The sequence below is a fragment of the Salvelinus alpinus genome, chromosome 32 (assembly GCF_045679555.1).
Source record: "Salvelinus alpinus chromosome 32, SLU_Salpinus.1, whole genome shotgun sequence".
Taxonomy (NCBI): Eukaryota; Metazoa; Chordata; class Actinopteri; order Salmoniformes; family Salmonidae; genus Salvelinus; species Salvelinus alpinus.
Window position 1 is genome coordinate 18,704,374 of NC_092117.1, and position 17,896 is coordinate 18,722,269.

The 17,896-nt window shown below is 43.6% G+C and overlaps 1 protein-coding gene across 2 annotated transcripts in view; it reads left to right on the forward strand.

The window, feature by feature from the left end:
• The window catches only part of LOC139562111 (SH3 and PX domain-containing protein 2A-like), a 109,477-nt gene that overhangs the window by 33,611 nt on the left and 57,970 nt on the right, over window positions 1-17,896 (forward strand). For both annotated transcript variants that reach the window (XM_071379462.1, XM_071379463.1), the window contains exon 7: window positions 13,957-14,085. In XM_071379462.1, coding sequence (XP_071235563.1) covers window positions 13,957-14,085 — 129 coding nt within the window. The remainder of the gene's footprint in view (window positions 1-13,956; window positions 14,086-17,896) is intronic.

The window sequence follows — 17,896 nt, forward strand, 5'->3', positions numbered from 1 at the left end:
TCAAAACTTTTAAAACCATGACTAGAGAGACTCTCAATGAATACAGCAAAGAGCTGCTGTTTTTACAAGTAAGTTCATATTTAAGTTGTTAATCAGCACTGTCAACACTTTGTTCGACACTTTTATGAGCCATAAAATGCACGTTCTCCCTACTTCCACTCAAGCAACAACAATCACTAAAGCTACAGTGAATGAGTATAGCAGTATCATGCACCAATTCAGAGAAAGTTAAATATTCCTTGATATTAGAAAAGACACAAGCCGCTGATAATAACAAAGCAAACTTATGAATGCTAAACTCATTCATTGCAGCTGCAGTGCTGGTTGTATTGTGAGTGGAAGTAGGGAGAACGTGCATTTTATGGCTTATAAACTCAGCAAAAAAAGAAACATCCTCTCACTGTCAACTGCGTTTATTTTCAGAAAACTTAACATGTGTAAATATTTGTATGAACATAACAAGATTCAACAACTGAGACGTAAACTGAACAAGTTCCACAGATATGTGTCCAACAGAAATTGAATAATGTGTCCCATAACAAAGGGGGGGTCAAAATCAAAAGTAACAGTCAGTATCTGGTGTGGCCACCAGCTGTACTGCAGTGCATATCCTCCTCATGGACTGCACCAGATTTGCCAGTTCTTGCTATCAGATGTTACCCCATAGAAACAAGGGCTCTCTATGGTCAGGGCGTGACACCATCATGGAATTTGTATTAATTGTTTTATTCTCTGTTACAGCATTCAACCCACAATGTCTTAAAACATTATCGAAACCTGGAGAAAAATGTGGTAAACAAATCCGAACCAACCTCAAAAAGCACAAATTGCTCAGTACTACCAGGTGAAAAAAATGAAGATTCAACAACTCATGAAGTTGCCATGAATTTGACTACAATTATTTGAATAGTACATTACACCTGAAGCCTTCAAAATCAACTCTGGACCTCCAAACCATTTCCACTGCATTTTTTTGTTTCCCTCTGATCAGGGACTGATTTAGACCTGGTACACCAGGTGTGTGCAATTAATTATCAGGTAGAACAGAAAACCAGCATTCTCCGGACCTCGTAGGGTAAGAGTTGAATACCCCTGACCTACAGTATTATGCATTAAATAGTACAGCTGAATTACACATTCCTGGCAACCTAATGAAGTTGCCACCAAATGAAATGAGACTCCAACCTAATTTTATTCTACACTCTATGGTATTGTGCCTTTACGTAACAGTGAATTCCATTGACATAAGGAAATGGAAAGCTTGCCTTATTTCAGGCGTGTGTCTCTGTCGTAGCCTATGTTCAGACTGTGCTAGATATTGTATTTCTTCCAGGAATCGGAGGCTGGAATAATAGCTTATCCACAGTTGTAAAAGTTGCTCTTCCGATACATTTTGAATAGTTACAGTAGACAAACAATGATTAATTAATGAAATGGTCCTATTTTATTGTCTCTTGTAATAGTAAACATACTTTTCCATCTTTTAAATTAAGATGGAAAGCCTTGGAGGAATCTCTCAAGATGCTGATATTTTGCCATACGACTCTAATCAAGGCTTCTATAGCTTAGCCTTACTGGACATCTACTTTTGAAATCTTCCTCCTGCACACCAAGAAACAGGGTTAACTGCACTGAGATATTAGTATTACTTTATTAAACCAAAACAGCAAAGAGACTGTGCAAGTCTGTGGTGAATTTTTGCTGTAGCTGCAGCTTAAGGTCCCCATAATTACATGGTGTTGGTCTCTCCTAAGAGTTTAGAGTTAGGGTTAACAGGAAAATGTGCCCTAACAGGAAAATGTTGCCCCAGGCCACAAAACTGCTGGTGGTTACTGCATGGTTTAGCCAGACTGGTTCCCACTGTTTACCTGGCATGGACATTCTGCAGAAATCACAGGCTATCTGAACAGCTCTGTCTTATACTCTGACGTAGACAATCAGTCATTCATAGCATCGTCATGATGACTGCCCCATTCTCTCGCTCTCGCTCTCTCTCTGTGTGGTTTGTCATTCCCTCATACACCCGCCAGCTATCTTGAATTTCTTCAATGTTTATTCAGTGTTCAAAAGTTTCAAGTTCCGTTATTTATTATGGACTGGTGAAATTGCCCATAGATGAACCGCTGGGTCCCTGATTAGGAGCAAAAAAGGATTTACTCCATAGATTATGACATTAAGATAAAGAAAAGCTGTCCCTGAAAACCACTATTGAGTTACGAATAAATGATTTGCCCAAGGATTTGCTCCTTCATGTGGTTTCGGTAAGGTTTTGGCCTGTATCTCAGTAATTATTCTCCAACTGTGACCTCCCTTACAATCAAATCAAGGGCCCTATGGGGTTCTCAGTTGGATGATTTCCACTCCCTGTTGAGTCCACTTCATTCTGTAGATCTGTTGCTCTCTATGGGTCAAAACAGGACATACAGTACCTTACTAGTTCTCCAGGTATATATCTTAGCACTGTTTGCAGGACGTCTCTTTCTGTCTATTGTTCTCTTCAATAACTTCATAGACAGCATACAGTACAGCCTGGGTGGCTGCCTAAGCATGTGTGGTTTGGTCAACTCCTCATGGGCACAGCACAACTAGACTAGCACATAGAGTAATGCTATTGATAGACAATACGAGGTTACTCAGAAGTAAGACCTGAATGTTTTCGCTAGATCTGCTGTGTCTCCAAGGAAAATGGTTTGGAAGTGAACACACTGTTTGGAAACTGTTTTGAAGTAACTATGACAGAGAACAGTTCAGGCTGAAACCCTATTTACTAAAAGAACACTTAACTTAAACTTGTACAACTGAGCACAAGTGAATAAAATGAGCTGTTTGTCTGAGCAGCTTTACTGTGTTAGGATAACAGGACTGAGTAGAGAGAGAGAGTAGGAGAGGGAGAGCGTGAGAGAGAATGAGAGCAAGAGCGAGAATGAGAGTTGGGGAGGGAGAGAGAGAGTGGGAGAGAGTGTAAGAGCGCTTGGGGGCTCCGTGCATGTGAGGAGAGTAGGTTTACGTGGCAAGTGTTACGCACGGACTGGGGGAGTGTGCGCAGCCATGCTGGCTTTATTTGAGCTGGGGGGCTCAGGGGCATATAGGGAGTGGAATTGTGTGTGACGGGTGGTAGGGTGGGGTGGGAGGAGTATCAGGGGGAGTATCGGGGTGTGTGTGAAGTGTCAAGGGGCGCACGGGTAAGGGGCCAGCTAGCGTGTGTGTGTGTGTGTGTGTGTGTGTGTGTGTGTGTGTGTGTGTGTGTGTGTGTGTGTGTGTGTGTGTGTGTGTGTGTGTGTGTGTGTGTGTGTGTGTGTGTGTGTGTGTGTGTGTGTGTGTGTGTGTGTGTGTGTGTGTGTGTGTGAGAAGGGGAACTGACAAAGAGTTCCTGCACCAGGCTAAAATCTCTATGACGAATGTGTGCTTCTCTACCACATAAACAACTGTGGGCTGTTTCAGCAATCACACTCCCCTTGCTTGATAAGCCATTGCATACTGAGCTTTTTTGGCTCATGCTGCCTCCCAGACACAGGACTTTTATTGACATGCTGCAAGGCCAATACCATCTGAAAGATTGAATTAACTGAATCTCACTCGAGTGAAACTACCATTTTTATAATTACATTTTTACGGGTTAGACAATGCGAGGCAAACATTTGCACCATTCTTATGTTTTTCTATAAAGATACTGTATGGATATTTGGCTGAACTAACTCTAAAATACACACAGCAGTAGCAGAACTGCATTATAAACAGGCAAGTATCTTAAACCACAAAGTCAATGTGTGCACTGACAGTTTGTGACTTTTTGCCGAAGTAGCTAACACCATCATGAGTTCTAGAGCCAAGCTAGGGACTATTGTCACCTCTGCCTCAACAAGGAACCAACCCATCCTAAGCCTGTAGCAGGCAGCTAGCTGGAGCACTTGTGAAAAACAATCGAGTCTTCATCTCATAATACCCAGTGTGTGCCAGAAAATACATGTTAGGAAACCAACAGACACAAAATAAGGCAAAGGGGCTGCCTGATGATTTTCAATGCTAAACAGCTGTTGAGTGTCAATATGTGGCAAGAACACATGACACTCCAGTTGTCTGATGAATCATTAACAATCAATAAAGACTTTATAACGTAGCTGCATCTGCGAATTGTATATTGAGACGTTTATGTTGGAGTCAATGTACTGTTTGCCCATGCTGCTTTGAGATCCTTTGAATGTTCAAGTTTTGTGTTTCTCAACTCGTGCTGTCGTACAAGAACATTCATAACTGTTTTATAACACCTCAAATTAATGTCACTTTATTGAAGGTTTCTGTGCACACTCTATAAGGGCATATTACATGGTTATGAATGCCCATCATTCCATTTAATGTAATAATGTGACACAGATGTTGGTAAATTACATAACACCCTGTTTATATCATCTGGTATGTATAGACTGTTAAGTAGCATGTAATAACATATTACATTAGTTGTGATTCAGGCTCTGTTATAGCAGCTGTTATTAACAGTTGACATTAGCGCATATGACAACAGGATCAACAGTCATCTATAACACCCGTTATAACTAGTTTTATAACATCTTATGCCATTACTCATAACAATATAAAACTACTTATGTCACTTTATGACTAATGTTATGTCTTATATAGCTGTTATAAGGGCTTTATGAATGCATACATAAGGACACCTACAATATAGTGTTACTACATAGGTTTATGTCCTTATACAATATCTGATTTTGAATATGAGCTGCTCAATATGGTTAGAACCCCATGTGCAGTTTATTTCCCTTTATGCAGGGTTTTACTTGTGTGTTGTCTGACGGTACACATTCCACATCCTTTTTAGAGATAGTTTTAACAAAGTGACTAAGTGAAAGCATCTGTAAACTGCATTGAACAACCGCTCAGTATCCCCTTCTTATCCACCCACACAACTGCAGCTGACGATCCAAAGACCAGATTTAGATCTACTCCATCTCTCTGCTAAATCAGCTTCAGTGAAATCAAAAGGTCCTCATCATGCCAGTGTCACACCAGCCCTCCCTCTAACCAGACCCAGAGTAAGATCAGGAACCCTGACAACAAAGGAGGATAAATCCCCTGACCCAAACCAACAGAACTTCCCAATTCCCAACCTCCCCTGTTTCCTCCCCAAGATGCATTCTTGCAACGCTCCCAACTTTCGTCCTGTTTTGGACGGGACCAATAATGGGATTGGGAAGGAGGGAGAGCAGGGCTGGGAGCAGGAAGTGCAAGTATAAATCTGAGTGAGGTGAGATGTAAACAGAGAGTGTCTAACAGGGCTATTTCAAAAGTCTGGTGTCAAATATAAAATGTTAAGGGTTATAGATATGTGCTGTGCATATGGGGCGATGCCCGCAGGCATCCTAGGAGGCAGGCAGGCACACACGCACGTAAACACAGTAGTCAAGAGTCTAGACACTAAAGTTGTTGATATTCTGAAATTCCAGGAAGGGTGGGGGAACTGATATCAATCATATGTGGTAAAAGCAGGATTTCTCTCCTAACAGGCTCAGTTTGTTAACACTAGTGTGGCCACTACTTGCAGCACACTAAACCATCCTCCTCCAATCGATCAAATTGATTTAATCTACCGCATCTAATTTCATGCCCTCAGATGATGGAGTTGGAATACATACCTACTGTAAATCACATGTGCATACAACAGCTACAGAGTTTGGAGACAGGGTAGAAGGAAGTATTATGATATGAAGCATATTTCACCCAACATAGAATTTCATATTAATCTACATTTGTCTTTGTGGAATGGTTAGAGTTTAAAAAAATAATTGAATTGGTATCCAGATGAAGGCCTTATTTTAGCTCTACCCTACAACGTCTTAGGCTTTCCCTCTTAATATTTCTCACCTTAGTGACTCTTGTTCTAGCCTGTTCTTCCTGCTGATGCAAAACATTTCATTTCCTGAAAGGGGCTGAAATATTAGCTTTTGTTTTTGGGACCTACTGAGTGTGTTGACAAAGTCTTTACTCATTCGCACAGCGCACACCCCTCCCTGCCCAACAAGAGAAGAAGCATGTTTCAAAAACATCACTTCACGTCGTTTTGCGTGGATTCCTGTTTTATCAGATCACGCCCTGTTGAGTTTTTAAAATATATTTATTTATTATTTATTTATTTGTTTATTTTTTAGGCCCAAGGGGGTGTAGTATATGGCTAATATACCACAGCTAAGGGCTGTTCTTAAGCACGACACATACAGCCTGCATACAGCCCTTACATGCTGACCAGACCGGACACGTCGCGTGCGCGACATGAAATCCATGTTATTCAATTATTGCACCCACACTGCTTGCGAGTGCCAACGAGCGTCTGCGATGCCAAGGGCTAAAATAGCACTCCTTTCTATTTCTGACGCAGATCGCGCTGCAAGTCCTGCCTCTCCCATCTCCTCATTGGTTTATAGAAGCAGGTACCCACGTGCCATCTCCTCATTGGTTATACCCACGTGGGTGATTGAAAGACAAACTTTGTTGCCGGTTGTCGTGGTAATACTATGAAAGTTTAGATGCGATCACCATATAAGTTCAAAGATGAAAAAGCCTGGAAGGATGAGAGATGACTAGAAACGATTCGGTTGGCCGTTTTATGTGTGGATTAATTGTCGGAGTAGAGGTCCTTGTGCATTTCAGGTAAAATAACAACTCAATGTTTATATCCTTAGGACAAATTTTTTAGCAACAGCAAGCTAGCTAAATAGGACAAATTAGCTAGCAAATGTAAGCTAACGAGCTAAATTGCCATACATGTTTAATGCTTTTCGACCTGTCCCCAAATTAATGTCATTGGTTCAGAGTTTGTTTTGATATTTTAACCTGCGTGTCGTGATCGCGTTTGGTGTAGGGGGACTAAATATATTTATGCACGATAGCGCACGATGGTGCACAGTTCCAGAAAATTATGTCATGGCTTTAGAAGCTTCTGATAGGCTAATTGACATCATTTTGAGTCAATTGGAGGTGTACCTTTGGATGTATTTCAAGGCAACATCATGGGAACATCAAAAGAAATCAGCCAAGACCTCAGAAAAAAAATGTAGACCTCCACAAGTCTGCTTCATCCTTGGGAGCAATTTCCAAACGCCTGCAGGTACCAATTTCATCTATACAAAAAGTAGTACATAAATATAAACATCATAGGACCACGCAGCCGTCATACCACTCAGGAAGGAGAAGTGTTCTGTCTCCTAGAGATGAACGTACTTTGGTGCGAAATGTGCAAATCAATCCCTGAACAACAGCAAAGGACTTTGTGAAGATGCTGGAGGAAACAGGTAGAAAAGTATCTATATCTAGAGTAAAACGAGTCCTATATCGACATACCCTGAAAGGCCGCTCAGCAAGGAAGAAGCCACTGCTCCAAAACCACCATAGAAAAGCCAGACTACGGTTTGCAACTGCACATGGGGACAAAGATCATACTTTTTGGAGAAATGTCCTCTGGTCTGATTAGACAAAAATACAACTTTTTGGTCATAATGACCATCATTACGTTTGGAGGAAAAAAGGGGAGACTTGCAAGCCGAAGAACACCATCCCAGCCGTGAAGCACAGGGGTGGCAGAATCATGTTGTGGGGGTGCTTTGCTGCAGGAGGGACTGGTGCACTTCACAGAATAGATGGCATCGTGAGGAGGAAAATGATGTGGATATATTGAAGCAACATCTCAAGACATCAGTCAGGAAGTTAAAGCTTGGTTGCAAATGGGTCTTCCAAATGGACAATGACCCCAAGCATACTTCCAAAGTTGTGGCAAAATGGCTTAAGGACAACAGTCAAGGTATTGGAGTTGTCAGAAGGTGTGTGTAGCTGGTGCATGAAGTCAGGCGCAGGAGAGCAAAATGAGTGAGCAACGTACTTTACTCAAAAATAAAGGCACAACCCGGCTGGTACCCCAGGACACACTGGAAGGGGGAGAGGTTAGTGGAGGAGTGGCAGAGCGAGTTCTGGGCCATCTCTGCCCAAGGCACGAACGCCGCCCACTCCCCCGGCAGAAACCTACCCACATCCTAGTTCACTCTCTCCACCTGCCCGTTACTCTCGGGGTGAAAACCCGAGATAAGGCTGACCGAGACCCCCAGTCGTTCCATGAACGCCCTCTAGACCCTTGACGTGAACTGGGGACCTCGATCAGATACTATGTCCTCAGGCACCCCGTATTGCCAGAAGACGTGTGTAAACAGGGCCTCCGCAGTCTGTAGGGTCGTAGGGAGACCGGGCAAAGGGAGGAGACAACAGGACTTAGAAAACCGATCCACAATGACCAGGATCGTGGTGTTACCCTGTGATGGAGGAAGATCCGTTAGGAAATCCACCGACAGGTGCGACCACGGCCGTTGTGGAACGGGTAAGGGTTGTAACTTCCCTCTGGGCAAGTGCCTAGGGGCCTTGCACTGGGCGCACACCGAGCAGGAGGAGCCATAAACCCTCACATCCTTAGCCAAAGTGGACCACCAGTACTCCCCACTAAGACAGCTCACTGTCCGACCGATGCCCGGATGACCAGAGGAGGGTGACGTGTGAGCCCAATAGATCAAACGGTCGCGGAGAGCAGACGGAACGTACAGACGCCCAGCTGGACATTGGGGGGGAGTGGGCTCTGTACGTAACGCCCGCTCGATGTCCGCGTCCAGCTCCCAAGCTACCGGTGCCACCAGGCAAGAGGCCGGGAGTATGGGAGTGTGATCCATGGGCCGCTCCTCCGTGTCATACATCCGGGACAGTGCATCTGCCTTCGCGTTCTGGGAACCTGGTCTGTAGGATAGGGTGAAAACAAAACGGGTAAAAAACATGGCCCACCTTGCCTGGCGAGGATTCAGTCTCCTCGCCGTCCAGATGTACTCCAGATTGCGGTGGTCAGTCCAGGTGAGAAAAGGGTGTTTAGCCCCCTCAAGCCAATGTCTCCACATCTTCAAGGCCTTGACGATAGCCAACAACTCCCGGACCCCCACGTCATAGTTTCGCTCCGCCGGGCTGAGCTTCTTCGAAAAGAAGGCACAGGGGCGGAGCTTTGGTGGCGTACCTGAGCGCTGAGAGAGCACGGCTCCTATCCCAGCCTCGGACGCGTCCACCTCCACTATGAACGCCAAACAGGGATCCGGATGAGCCAGCACGGGAGCCTAGGTAAACAGAGCCCTCAGCTGACCAAAAGCCCTGTCCGCCTCAGCTGACCACTGCAAACGCACCGGTCCCCCCTTCAGCAGTGAGGTAATGTGAGCCGCTACCTGACCAAAGCCCCGGATAAACCTCCGGTAGTAGTTGGCAAACCCCAAAAACCGCTGCACTTCCTTTACCGTGGTGGGAGTCGGCCAATTAAGCACGGCTGAAATGCGGTTACTCTCCGTCTCCACCCCTGAAGTGGAAATGCAGTACCCTAGAAAGGAGACGGACTGTTGGAAAAACAGACATTTCTCAGCCTTGACGTACAGGTCATGCTCCAACAGTCGACCAAGCATCCTGCGCACCAGGGACACATGCTCGGCGCGTGTAGCGGAGTATATCAGGATGTAATCAATATACACCACTACACCCTGCCCGTGCAGGTCCCTGAGAATCTCGTCTACAAAGGCCTGGAAGACTGATGGAGCATTCATCAAACCGTACGGCAGGACGAGGTACTCATAATGCCCTGAGGTGGTACTGAAAGCTGTCTTCCACTCATCTCCGTCCCGGATACGCACCAGGTTGTAAGCGCTCATGAGATCCAATTTGATGAAGAAGTGCGCCCCGTGCATTGACTCAATCGAACTGGGTATGAGAGGTGGCGGGTAAATGTACCTAACAGTGATCTGGTTGATACCTCGATAGTCAATACACGGGCGCAGACCTCCATCCTTCTTCTTCACAAAAAATCAACTTGAGGAGGCAGGTGAAGTGGAGGGCCGAATGTACCCCTGCCTCAGGGATTCAGAGACAGAGCCGCCCTCTCCTCCTGTGACAGGGGATACACGTGACTCCTGGGAAGTGCTGTGTCTACCAGGAGATTTATCGCACAATCCCGCCGTCGATGGGGTGGTACAGAAGGCGACATTAGAGAGAGGCATGCATAGCCGAGTGATCATAGGGTCCAGTGAGTAGCTGGGCGGGCTGGAGACACGGCGATTCAGACAGCTAGCAGGCCTGGAAGATATACTGTATATAGATCGATATATACAGTGCCTTGCAAAAGTATTCACCCCCATGGTGTTTTTCCTATTTTGTTGCATTACAACCTGTAATTTAAAATTGATTTTTATTTGGATATCATGTAATGGACATACACAAAATAGTCCAAATGGTGAAGTGAAGTGATAAAAAAAACTGAAAAGTGGTGCGTGCATATCTTTTCACCCCTTTTGCTTTGAAGCTCCTAAATAACATATTTTGCAACCAATTACCTTCAGAAGTCACAAAGTTAGTTAAATAAAGTCCACCTGTGTGCCATCTAAGTGTCACATGATCTCAGTATGTATACACCTGTTCTGAAAGGCCCCAGAGTCTGCAACACCACTAAGCAAGCGGCACCATGAAGACCAAGGAGCTCTCCAAACAGGTCAGGAATGAAGTTGTGGAGAAGTACAGATCAGGGATGGGTTATAAAAAATATCAGAATCTGAACATCCCACGGAGCACCATTAAATCCCTTATTAAAAAATGGAAAGAATAGGGCACCACAACAAACCTGCCAAGAGAGGGCCACCCACCAAAACTCACGGACCAGGCAAGGAGGGCATTAATCAGAGAGGCAACAAAGAGACCAAAGATAACCCTGAAGGAGCTGCAAAGCTCCACAGTGGAGATTGGAGTATCTGTTCATAGGACCACTTTAAGCCGTACACTCCACAGAGCTGGGCTTTATGGAAGAGTGTCCATAAAAAAATAATCAAACACGTTTGGTGTTCGCCAAAAGGCATGTGAGACACTCCTCAAACATATGGAAGAAGGTACTCTGATCAGATGAGACTAAAATTGATATTTTTGGCCATCAAGGAAAACGCTATGTCTGGCGTAAACCCAACACCTCTCATCAACCCGAGATAACCATCCACACAGTGAAGCATGGGGGTGGCAGAATTGAAGGAATGATGGATGGCGCTAAATACAGGGAAATTCTTGAAGGAAACTTGTCTTCCAGAGATTTGAGACTGGGACAGAGGTTCACCTTCCAGCAGAACAATGACCCAAAGCATACTGCTAAAGCAACACTCGAGCGGTTTAAGGGGAAACATTTAATGTCTTGGAATGGCCTAGTCAATGCCCAGAACTCAATCCAATTGAGAATCTGTGGTATGACTTAAAGATTGCTGTACACCAGCGGAACACATCCAACTTGAAGGAGCTGGAGCAGTTTTGCCTTGAAGAATGGGCAAAAAATCCCAGTGGCTATATGTGCCAAGCTTATAGAGACATACCCCAAGAGACTTGCAGCTGTAATTGCTGTAAAAGGTGGCTCTACAAAATATTGACCTTGGGGGGTGAATAGTTATGCACGCTCAAGTTTATTGTTTTTTGTCTTATTTCTTGTTTGTTTCACAAGAAAAAATATTTTGCATTTTCAAAGTGGTAGGCATGTTGTGTAAATCAATTGATACAACCCCCCCCCCAAAATCTATTTTAATTACAGGTTGTAAGGCAACAAAATAGGACAAATGCCAAGGGGGTGAATACTTTCGCAAGCCACTGTATATATTCACCAGGAAATGACATCATGAACTTGTTTCTATTTTAATTTTTTTTAACAATATGGTGTCCAAACATTTTAAGAGATGGGATTCATCTGCCTCTGTCTTCCACCATCTTTCTTACAATTACCGACAGGTTATTAAAATGCCTTGAGTGTTCTGCACTCAAAGTTCAACTAATATTAACTTTCCAATGCTTCTGCGCCCAACCTCGCGGTGAGAAAATAACTCTGTGCGAATAATGAGAAAGCAATGTAAACCACAAAAGGAACCACTCTGGTTCAACTTCACTCGTTGGCAGGGTTAGTATTTTGGATGCTATTGAAGCTGAGCTCATCCGGTTGATTTATTAGTGTTTTGATGTTTCTGCTAGAATGTGAATATAATCCTAATTTACGGAAATGTTCATCTTTAGTCTGGCAGCTGTCATCAGGTCCTCTCTTTTACACTGGCAGCTTAATCCAAGCAGTCTCAATCACTTCTTATCTAATCTTCTTTATTGGACTGGAATCATGCTACACTATTTTCCATTGTCTGAGATAAAGCTCTCTTTACAATGTTCCAGACACTGAGTTTACCACAGGTTGAATAATCTATTAATTTAGAAGCATTTGGCTTCATCTAGTTTAACATTTTGTTTGGTATACATTTCTCTTATGTGGGACAGGAACTCCGCTATTTCATTTATTTTTCACTAAATACTGTAATTGATTTCAGCTAAGAGAGAAACAGTATATTGACAATGTTATTGCATTTTCTTTGTATCCTCCGTTTTAGTATCCATATACTTGAACTGTCTGTTAGCAGTTAAACTATACATCTGTTTACTCAGGCAAGCCTTGAAGCAGCTTGGAGTTTAGGCCAAAGGATATCCTGGTTTTTCATCCTGATAACGTAGTATGTGCTGTATACTGTGTTGTTACTCTGTGTGATATGTGAATCACGTCTCTCCTCTTTTTATGACACTTTATTTATTTCATGGAACTCTGTGACCCGTCTGAGCCGTCAGTAATGTGTGAACTCAATCTCAGCAGTCTCTGATTCTAGGGTACAGCTGACATGTTAGTTCTGCTCCTAAACTGGGTTCTCTGCAGCTGGAGATGTTTTGGAGTTACTTTTTAAGATTCAGTGTACAGTGGTATGTGGGTCAAATTTTTTATGAAGATTTTCTTTCCTGTTTTGAAGTCATGCAACAGGTGCTTCGTTTTTGAAAATGAGAATTATCTCCAATGATCTTTCCTTTTGAAGTTTAGGTTATTTAAAAATATATATATATATATTTTTACAATACCTGTCCGTGCATATTAAGTGTGCTTTAGTCTTTGGTACAATCCTCTGGTACAAGCCTCTGGTTCAAACTGGTTTATGGTATGAGATTCATAAAATAAACACCAATGCAATGCAACATGGACTGCACAGTTTGTTTAAAAGCCAGATATATGAAATAAACCCCCGCAAAACTGCCATCACAGTGTAAGAGCAACCTCATCTATAATAGTGACACATTCTTGGATGTTTGAAGTGATACATTTATGGTCTTGTTGAACAACATTGTCAAAATGAAGTCATTTCTGGTGCTTAGATGGTTAACCCAGAGAGGGCAGGAAAGAAGCTTTCCATTGGCCAAGCTGAATGAAAGTCCTGTGTTCTAGTGTTTCACAGCAGCCGAGGCCTGGCCTCCTGAGCTCAACTCCAGCCCACTCATCTGGTTCTATTTAAGACCTCTGGTGTCGACTCTTATGATTGGCGTACACAACCCCCCTACTCTTCCTCCAGCCCCAACGAGGAGGAGAAGGAGGCTTTTTAGCAGTCTGTTTATTTTCCAGGGGAAACCGTTCCTCTATCCCACTCCACTGTCCCATCTATAAACTGCTGCTGCTCCTGCTCTGTCTCGCTATTGCTCTCCTCTCTTTCTCCTTTCTCTCTTTCTCTACCTAAATCCATCTATTCCAATTTTTTTATCTCAAGTTTGGACAATGGATGAGGCCCCCCAACATCATAGAATGGATTCTCTTCAGCTAACTGCTTAATGTTTTTGGGGGGACTTTCAGTTTTCTTTTTAGACTCTCCACTGCCCCTGATTTTGGGCTGGTGGGGGATCCAGCTATATGGCCAGACTCTTGGGAAGATGCACTGAGCCCAGCGTGTGTTCCCATTGGCTAAGGTCTACTGACAAATTGGCCTATGGCACAGCGGGTGCCCGGCGGTCGCTCTCGCGGACCCATGCCCGGGAGTTGGCTGACAGCTTGTTTTTTCCCATCAACCCCAGGCTTGGATGGTGCAGATCCTATGCTACTGGAGCAGTACATGGTGGTGGCCAACTATGAGAAGCAGGAGCCAGCGGAAATCAGCTTGCAGGCCGGCGAACTGGTGGACGTCATCGATAAGAGCGAAAGCGGTGAGTTACCAACTTACACATGCATATGCATACACATGCACACACACACACACACACACACACACACAGAGATGCACATGCATGCACACTTTCCGGCCAGCATCAACATGAGCACTTCCATTTTCACCTCTCAGTCTGGGTTTCCTGTCTTTCCTTCATCCCGATAGTTTCCCTCATGTTACCTCTCCCTATCTTTCCCTCTCTCTCCCCTCCCTCTTTGTCCACAGCCTTCCAACTGTGCCTTAGCCCCATCTGGAGGCTTGCTTTGGCCTGCAGAGAGGCCTGTTTTTTTTCCCTTTGTTGGTTTAGGCTGGGGGCCAGAATGTTGCCTTTTGTAGGGGGAACGTCTCTCAGACTTCTATTATTAATTATCCAGCTCACTTTAATGGAAAGACATATGCCAGCTGCACAGGGTCCTGAGTCAGCTGTTTAACCTCTAAAAATTGAGTGCTAGGAGGCTAAACCCTGCACGCACAGCCCTTAAGATCTTCAAAAGGAACTGAAAACGATTTTCATCTAGCCCTTGTTATGAGATTCATTCAATTTGGCTTTTTTCTGTAAGTGTGTTTCACAATGAGGTGTGGTGGAGGTTACGCAGAGCTGCCTCTTGACTATTATGCATATTATGCCCTCCAGTAGAAACAAAGACATGATGTACTCTTTATAAAGTGGCCTTACTTGAGGATGGCCTTGCCTTACTTGATGATGGCCTTGCCTTACTTGATGGCCTTGCCTTACTTGATGATGGCCTTGCCTTACTTGATGATGGCCTTGCCTTACTTGATGATGGCCTTGCCTTACTTGATGATGGCCTTGCCTTACTTGATGATGGCCTTGCCTTACTTGATGATGGCCTTGCCTTACTTGAGGATGGCCTTGCCTTACTTGAGGATGGCCTTGCCTTACTTGAGGATGGCCTTGCCTTACTTGATGGCCTTGCCTTACTTGATGGCCTTGCCTTACTTGATGATGGCCTTGCCTTACTTGATGATGGCCTTGCCTTACTTGATGATGGCCTTGCCTTACTTGAGGATGGCCTTGCCTTACTTGAGGATGGCCTTGCCTTACTTGAGGATGGCCTTGCCTTACTTGAGGATGGCCTTGCCTTACTTGATGGCCTTGCCTTACTTGAGGATGGCCTTGCCTTACTTGAGGATGGCCTTGCCTTACTTAAAGATGGCCTTACTTGATATGATGTCAGTGTTTACTTTGTTTAGTGTTTACACTTTGTTTAGTGTTTACACTTTGTTTAGTGTTTACACTTTAACGCAGTTAAGGCTTCTCACAAACTCTAGCACTATAACATCAAAGCACATCTCACCATTAACTGAACCACAGTTTTAGCTGATGCAGCATAAGGAAACCTGTAGTGTTACTGTCCCTTCAGCCGAATGAAATGAGAGGTTTTGTCATGTCCATCTCATGAGCCTCTAGAGAGAGAGACAGGCTCAGTAACAGAGGTTGACATCCTGGCTTTAATGGTGTGCCCAGACAGTAAAGCACTAATGGGACTCATGTGTTCTTCAGAGGGGAGGAGAAACGGGGATCAGAAAGTAATTGGTTTCACATTGGGTGTGAGTGAAACCCCATGCCATAGAGGCCTAAAGGAATAGAGTCAATTGGCTGCTTTGAAGTGTCTGTACCCACCCTTCGAGTTCCTCCATTTATTTTCTTGCCTTGGTCCAGTTGGATTTGAGCCCACTAGGGAGTCATTTTGAGGCAGATTTCCAAACACCTTGAAGTCCTTCTGCCCAAGGCCTTGACCTGAGTCCTTTCCTCCATAATTAGCATGGACCTTGATGGATGGTGCTGGAGACTGGGCTATTGATGGCTGCAGTACATTTTGATGACTACAGGGTAAATGTGTCACTGGTTAGGGAGTTCATCCACCTGCAGGTCTAACTGAATCACTGTTTGATTCATAGGAACACAACTAATAGTGTATAGACAGTATTTGACATAAAGGACTCAAGCACTGTAGAGGCTAGGGACTCCCAAGTATTATAGAGGTAGCTAAATCCAATCCACTCAGAGCACTGTGTTCAACAAAATGGTTTGCATTAGCTGAAGCCTATTGTGTTATACAGAATGTTTAGCGTTAGCTACAGCCTGTAGTGTTCATCAAAACTGTTAGCATTTGCTGAAGCCTGTTGTGTTCAACAGAATGGTTCGCATTAGCTGAAGCCTTGACACCTCTTGGACAGCATAGGCTAAGCTGCAATGTGGGTGACATCATTCCTCAGCCCTGTGCCAATGCTAACAGTTCCAGGTGTGCGTAAAAGAGTCCATTTAGTTTATTATCCATTTCTCACAGAATAAGTTAATGTCTTTTATGGCATCTGACAGGTTGCTTTCTCTCCCAGACTTTCAGTGGTGAACAAGTTAGTTATATGCTCTTTATGAACCCAAAGCTGCTAAAAAGGTCTCCATACTTCTCTGTGGAATGATGACAAAAAGGTTCTGCAGGTCTTTAGAGGCTTGTACATTTCTTAAAGGGTGTGTTGATATGTTACCATTCCTCTTCTACAGAGCGCTATCATGAATAAGATGGCTTGGAATGTAATTTGTCCTTATGTCTTCTGTGTAGTGTATGCATGGCGTAAGTGCAATTATATAGTTCTTTACGTACCATGTTGGTTCCCAAATTTGAACATAGAACGCACTTTGGTAAGTAACTCTATGTACTTTCATTGTACAAGGTAAATTTAATTGTGAATTTCACTGTTACCATACCCAAGGTTAATGCCATTGTAATGGAGGGGATTGCCCACTACACTAAAGGGAAGGCATGTTTTCTTACATTGGATTAGATAATATATATCTGACAGGGGCTTTAAATCTAGGTCAGTTCATATATGCAAGCTCCGGTTTATCAGTGTTTTCCATTGCAATGGTTTGTTGATACTGTACTGCTTTTGGCCTTCAGTCGCTGTCATAGTTAATAATGATTCATGTTTTCATCAGAGGGTGTTCCTTGTTATTGGATCAGGTACCAGAGGGGTATTCTACAAAGCGAGATCAATGACTTAACTAGCTAACATATTCTGAAATAACTTTACATTTTTTAGAAAGATATGCTTGAAATTGACTCAACAACCAAAACAACATATCTGGCTGGCTAAATCATTGATCCTGCTTTGTCGTATACCCCTCTGTTTAATCCACATAGTTCAGAATGGCAATGTGCGTTGTGGACGCACTCAGCTCTGATTTATATTTTTCTATTTAATTGTTCTTTTTTTAAAAATGTATATCATAGAATTCTTGTAAAATAATCTTTAAGACAAGGAATGCTGCACTGCCAGGACTCATCAAAGACAGAGAAATGGGACAAGATCTATGTTTTTGATTATGTCATTTTCTCAGCGTTACATAAAAATCAACTGCCACTTTTTAGGATACTCAAAAGAAGTGTTCCATCAGTGTTTTTATCCCTGATGCCCTTGCAGTTGCTTGCATTTGTTTGATTGCAATTCCTCTATTGGTCTATTTTCAGAACTGAATTAAGTCAGAGCTTGTCAGAGAGAGACCCTAGCTTTGAAGAGTAGAGATGTGTGGGGTGGAGAGAGTCGGGGGGAATATGGAAAAAGCCATTTCCTGCCAAGGTTCAGAGAGGTTGGTTCATTATAATGGATCCTCCAGGATGCTCCTCAACATATACACTGGGTTAGAGAGATGTTAACCAGGGATAGGCTAAACTAGCACCCCACATTTTAACCTTCACTTAACCAGGTGGGTCAATTAAGAACAATGTCTTTTTTATGACAATTACGACCTGGCACAACAGACCCAGTGCATTTCTGAGGTTCAA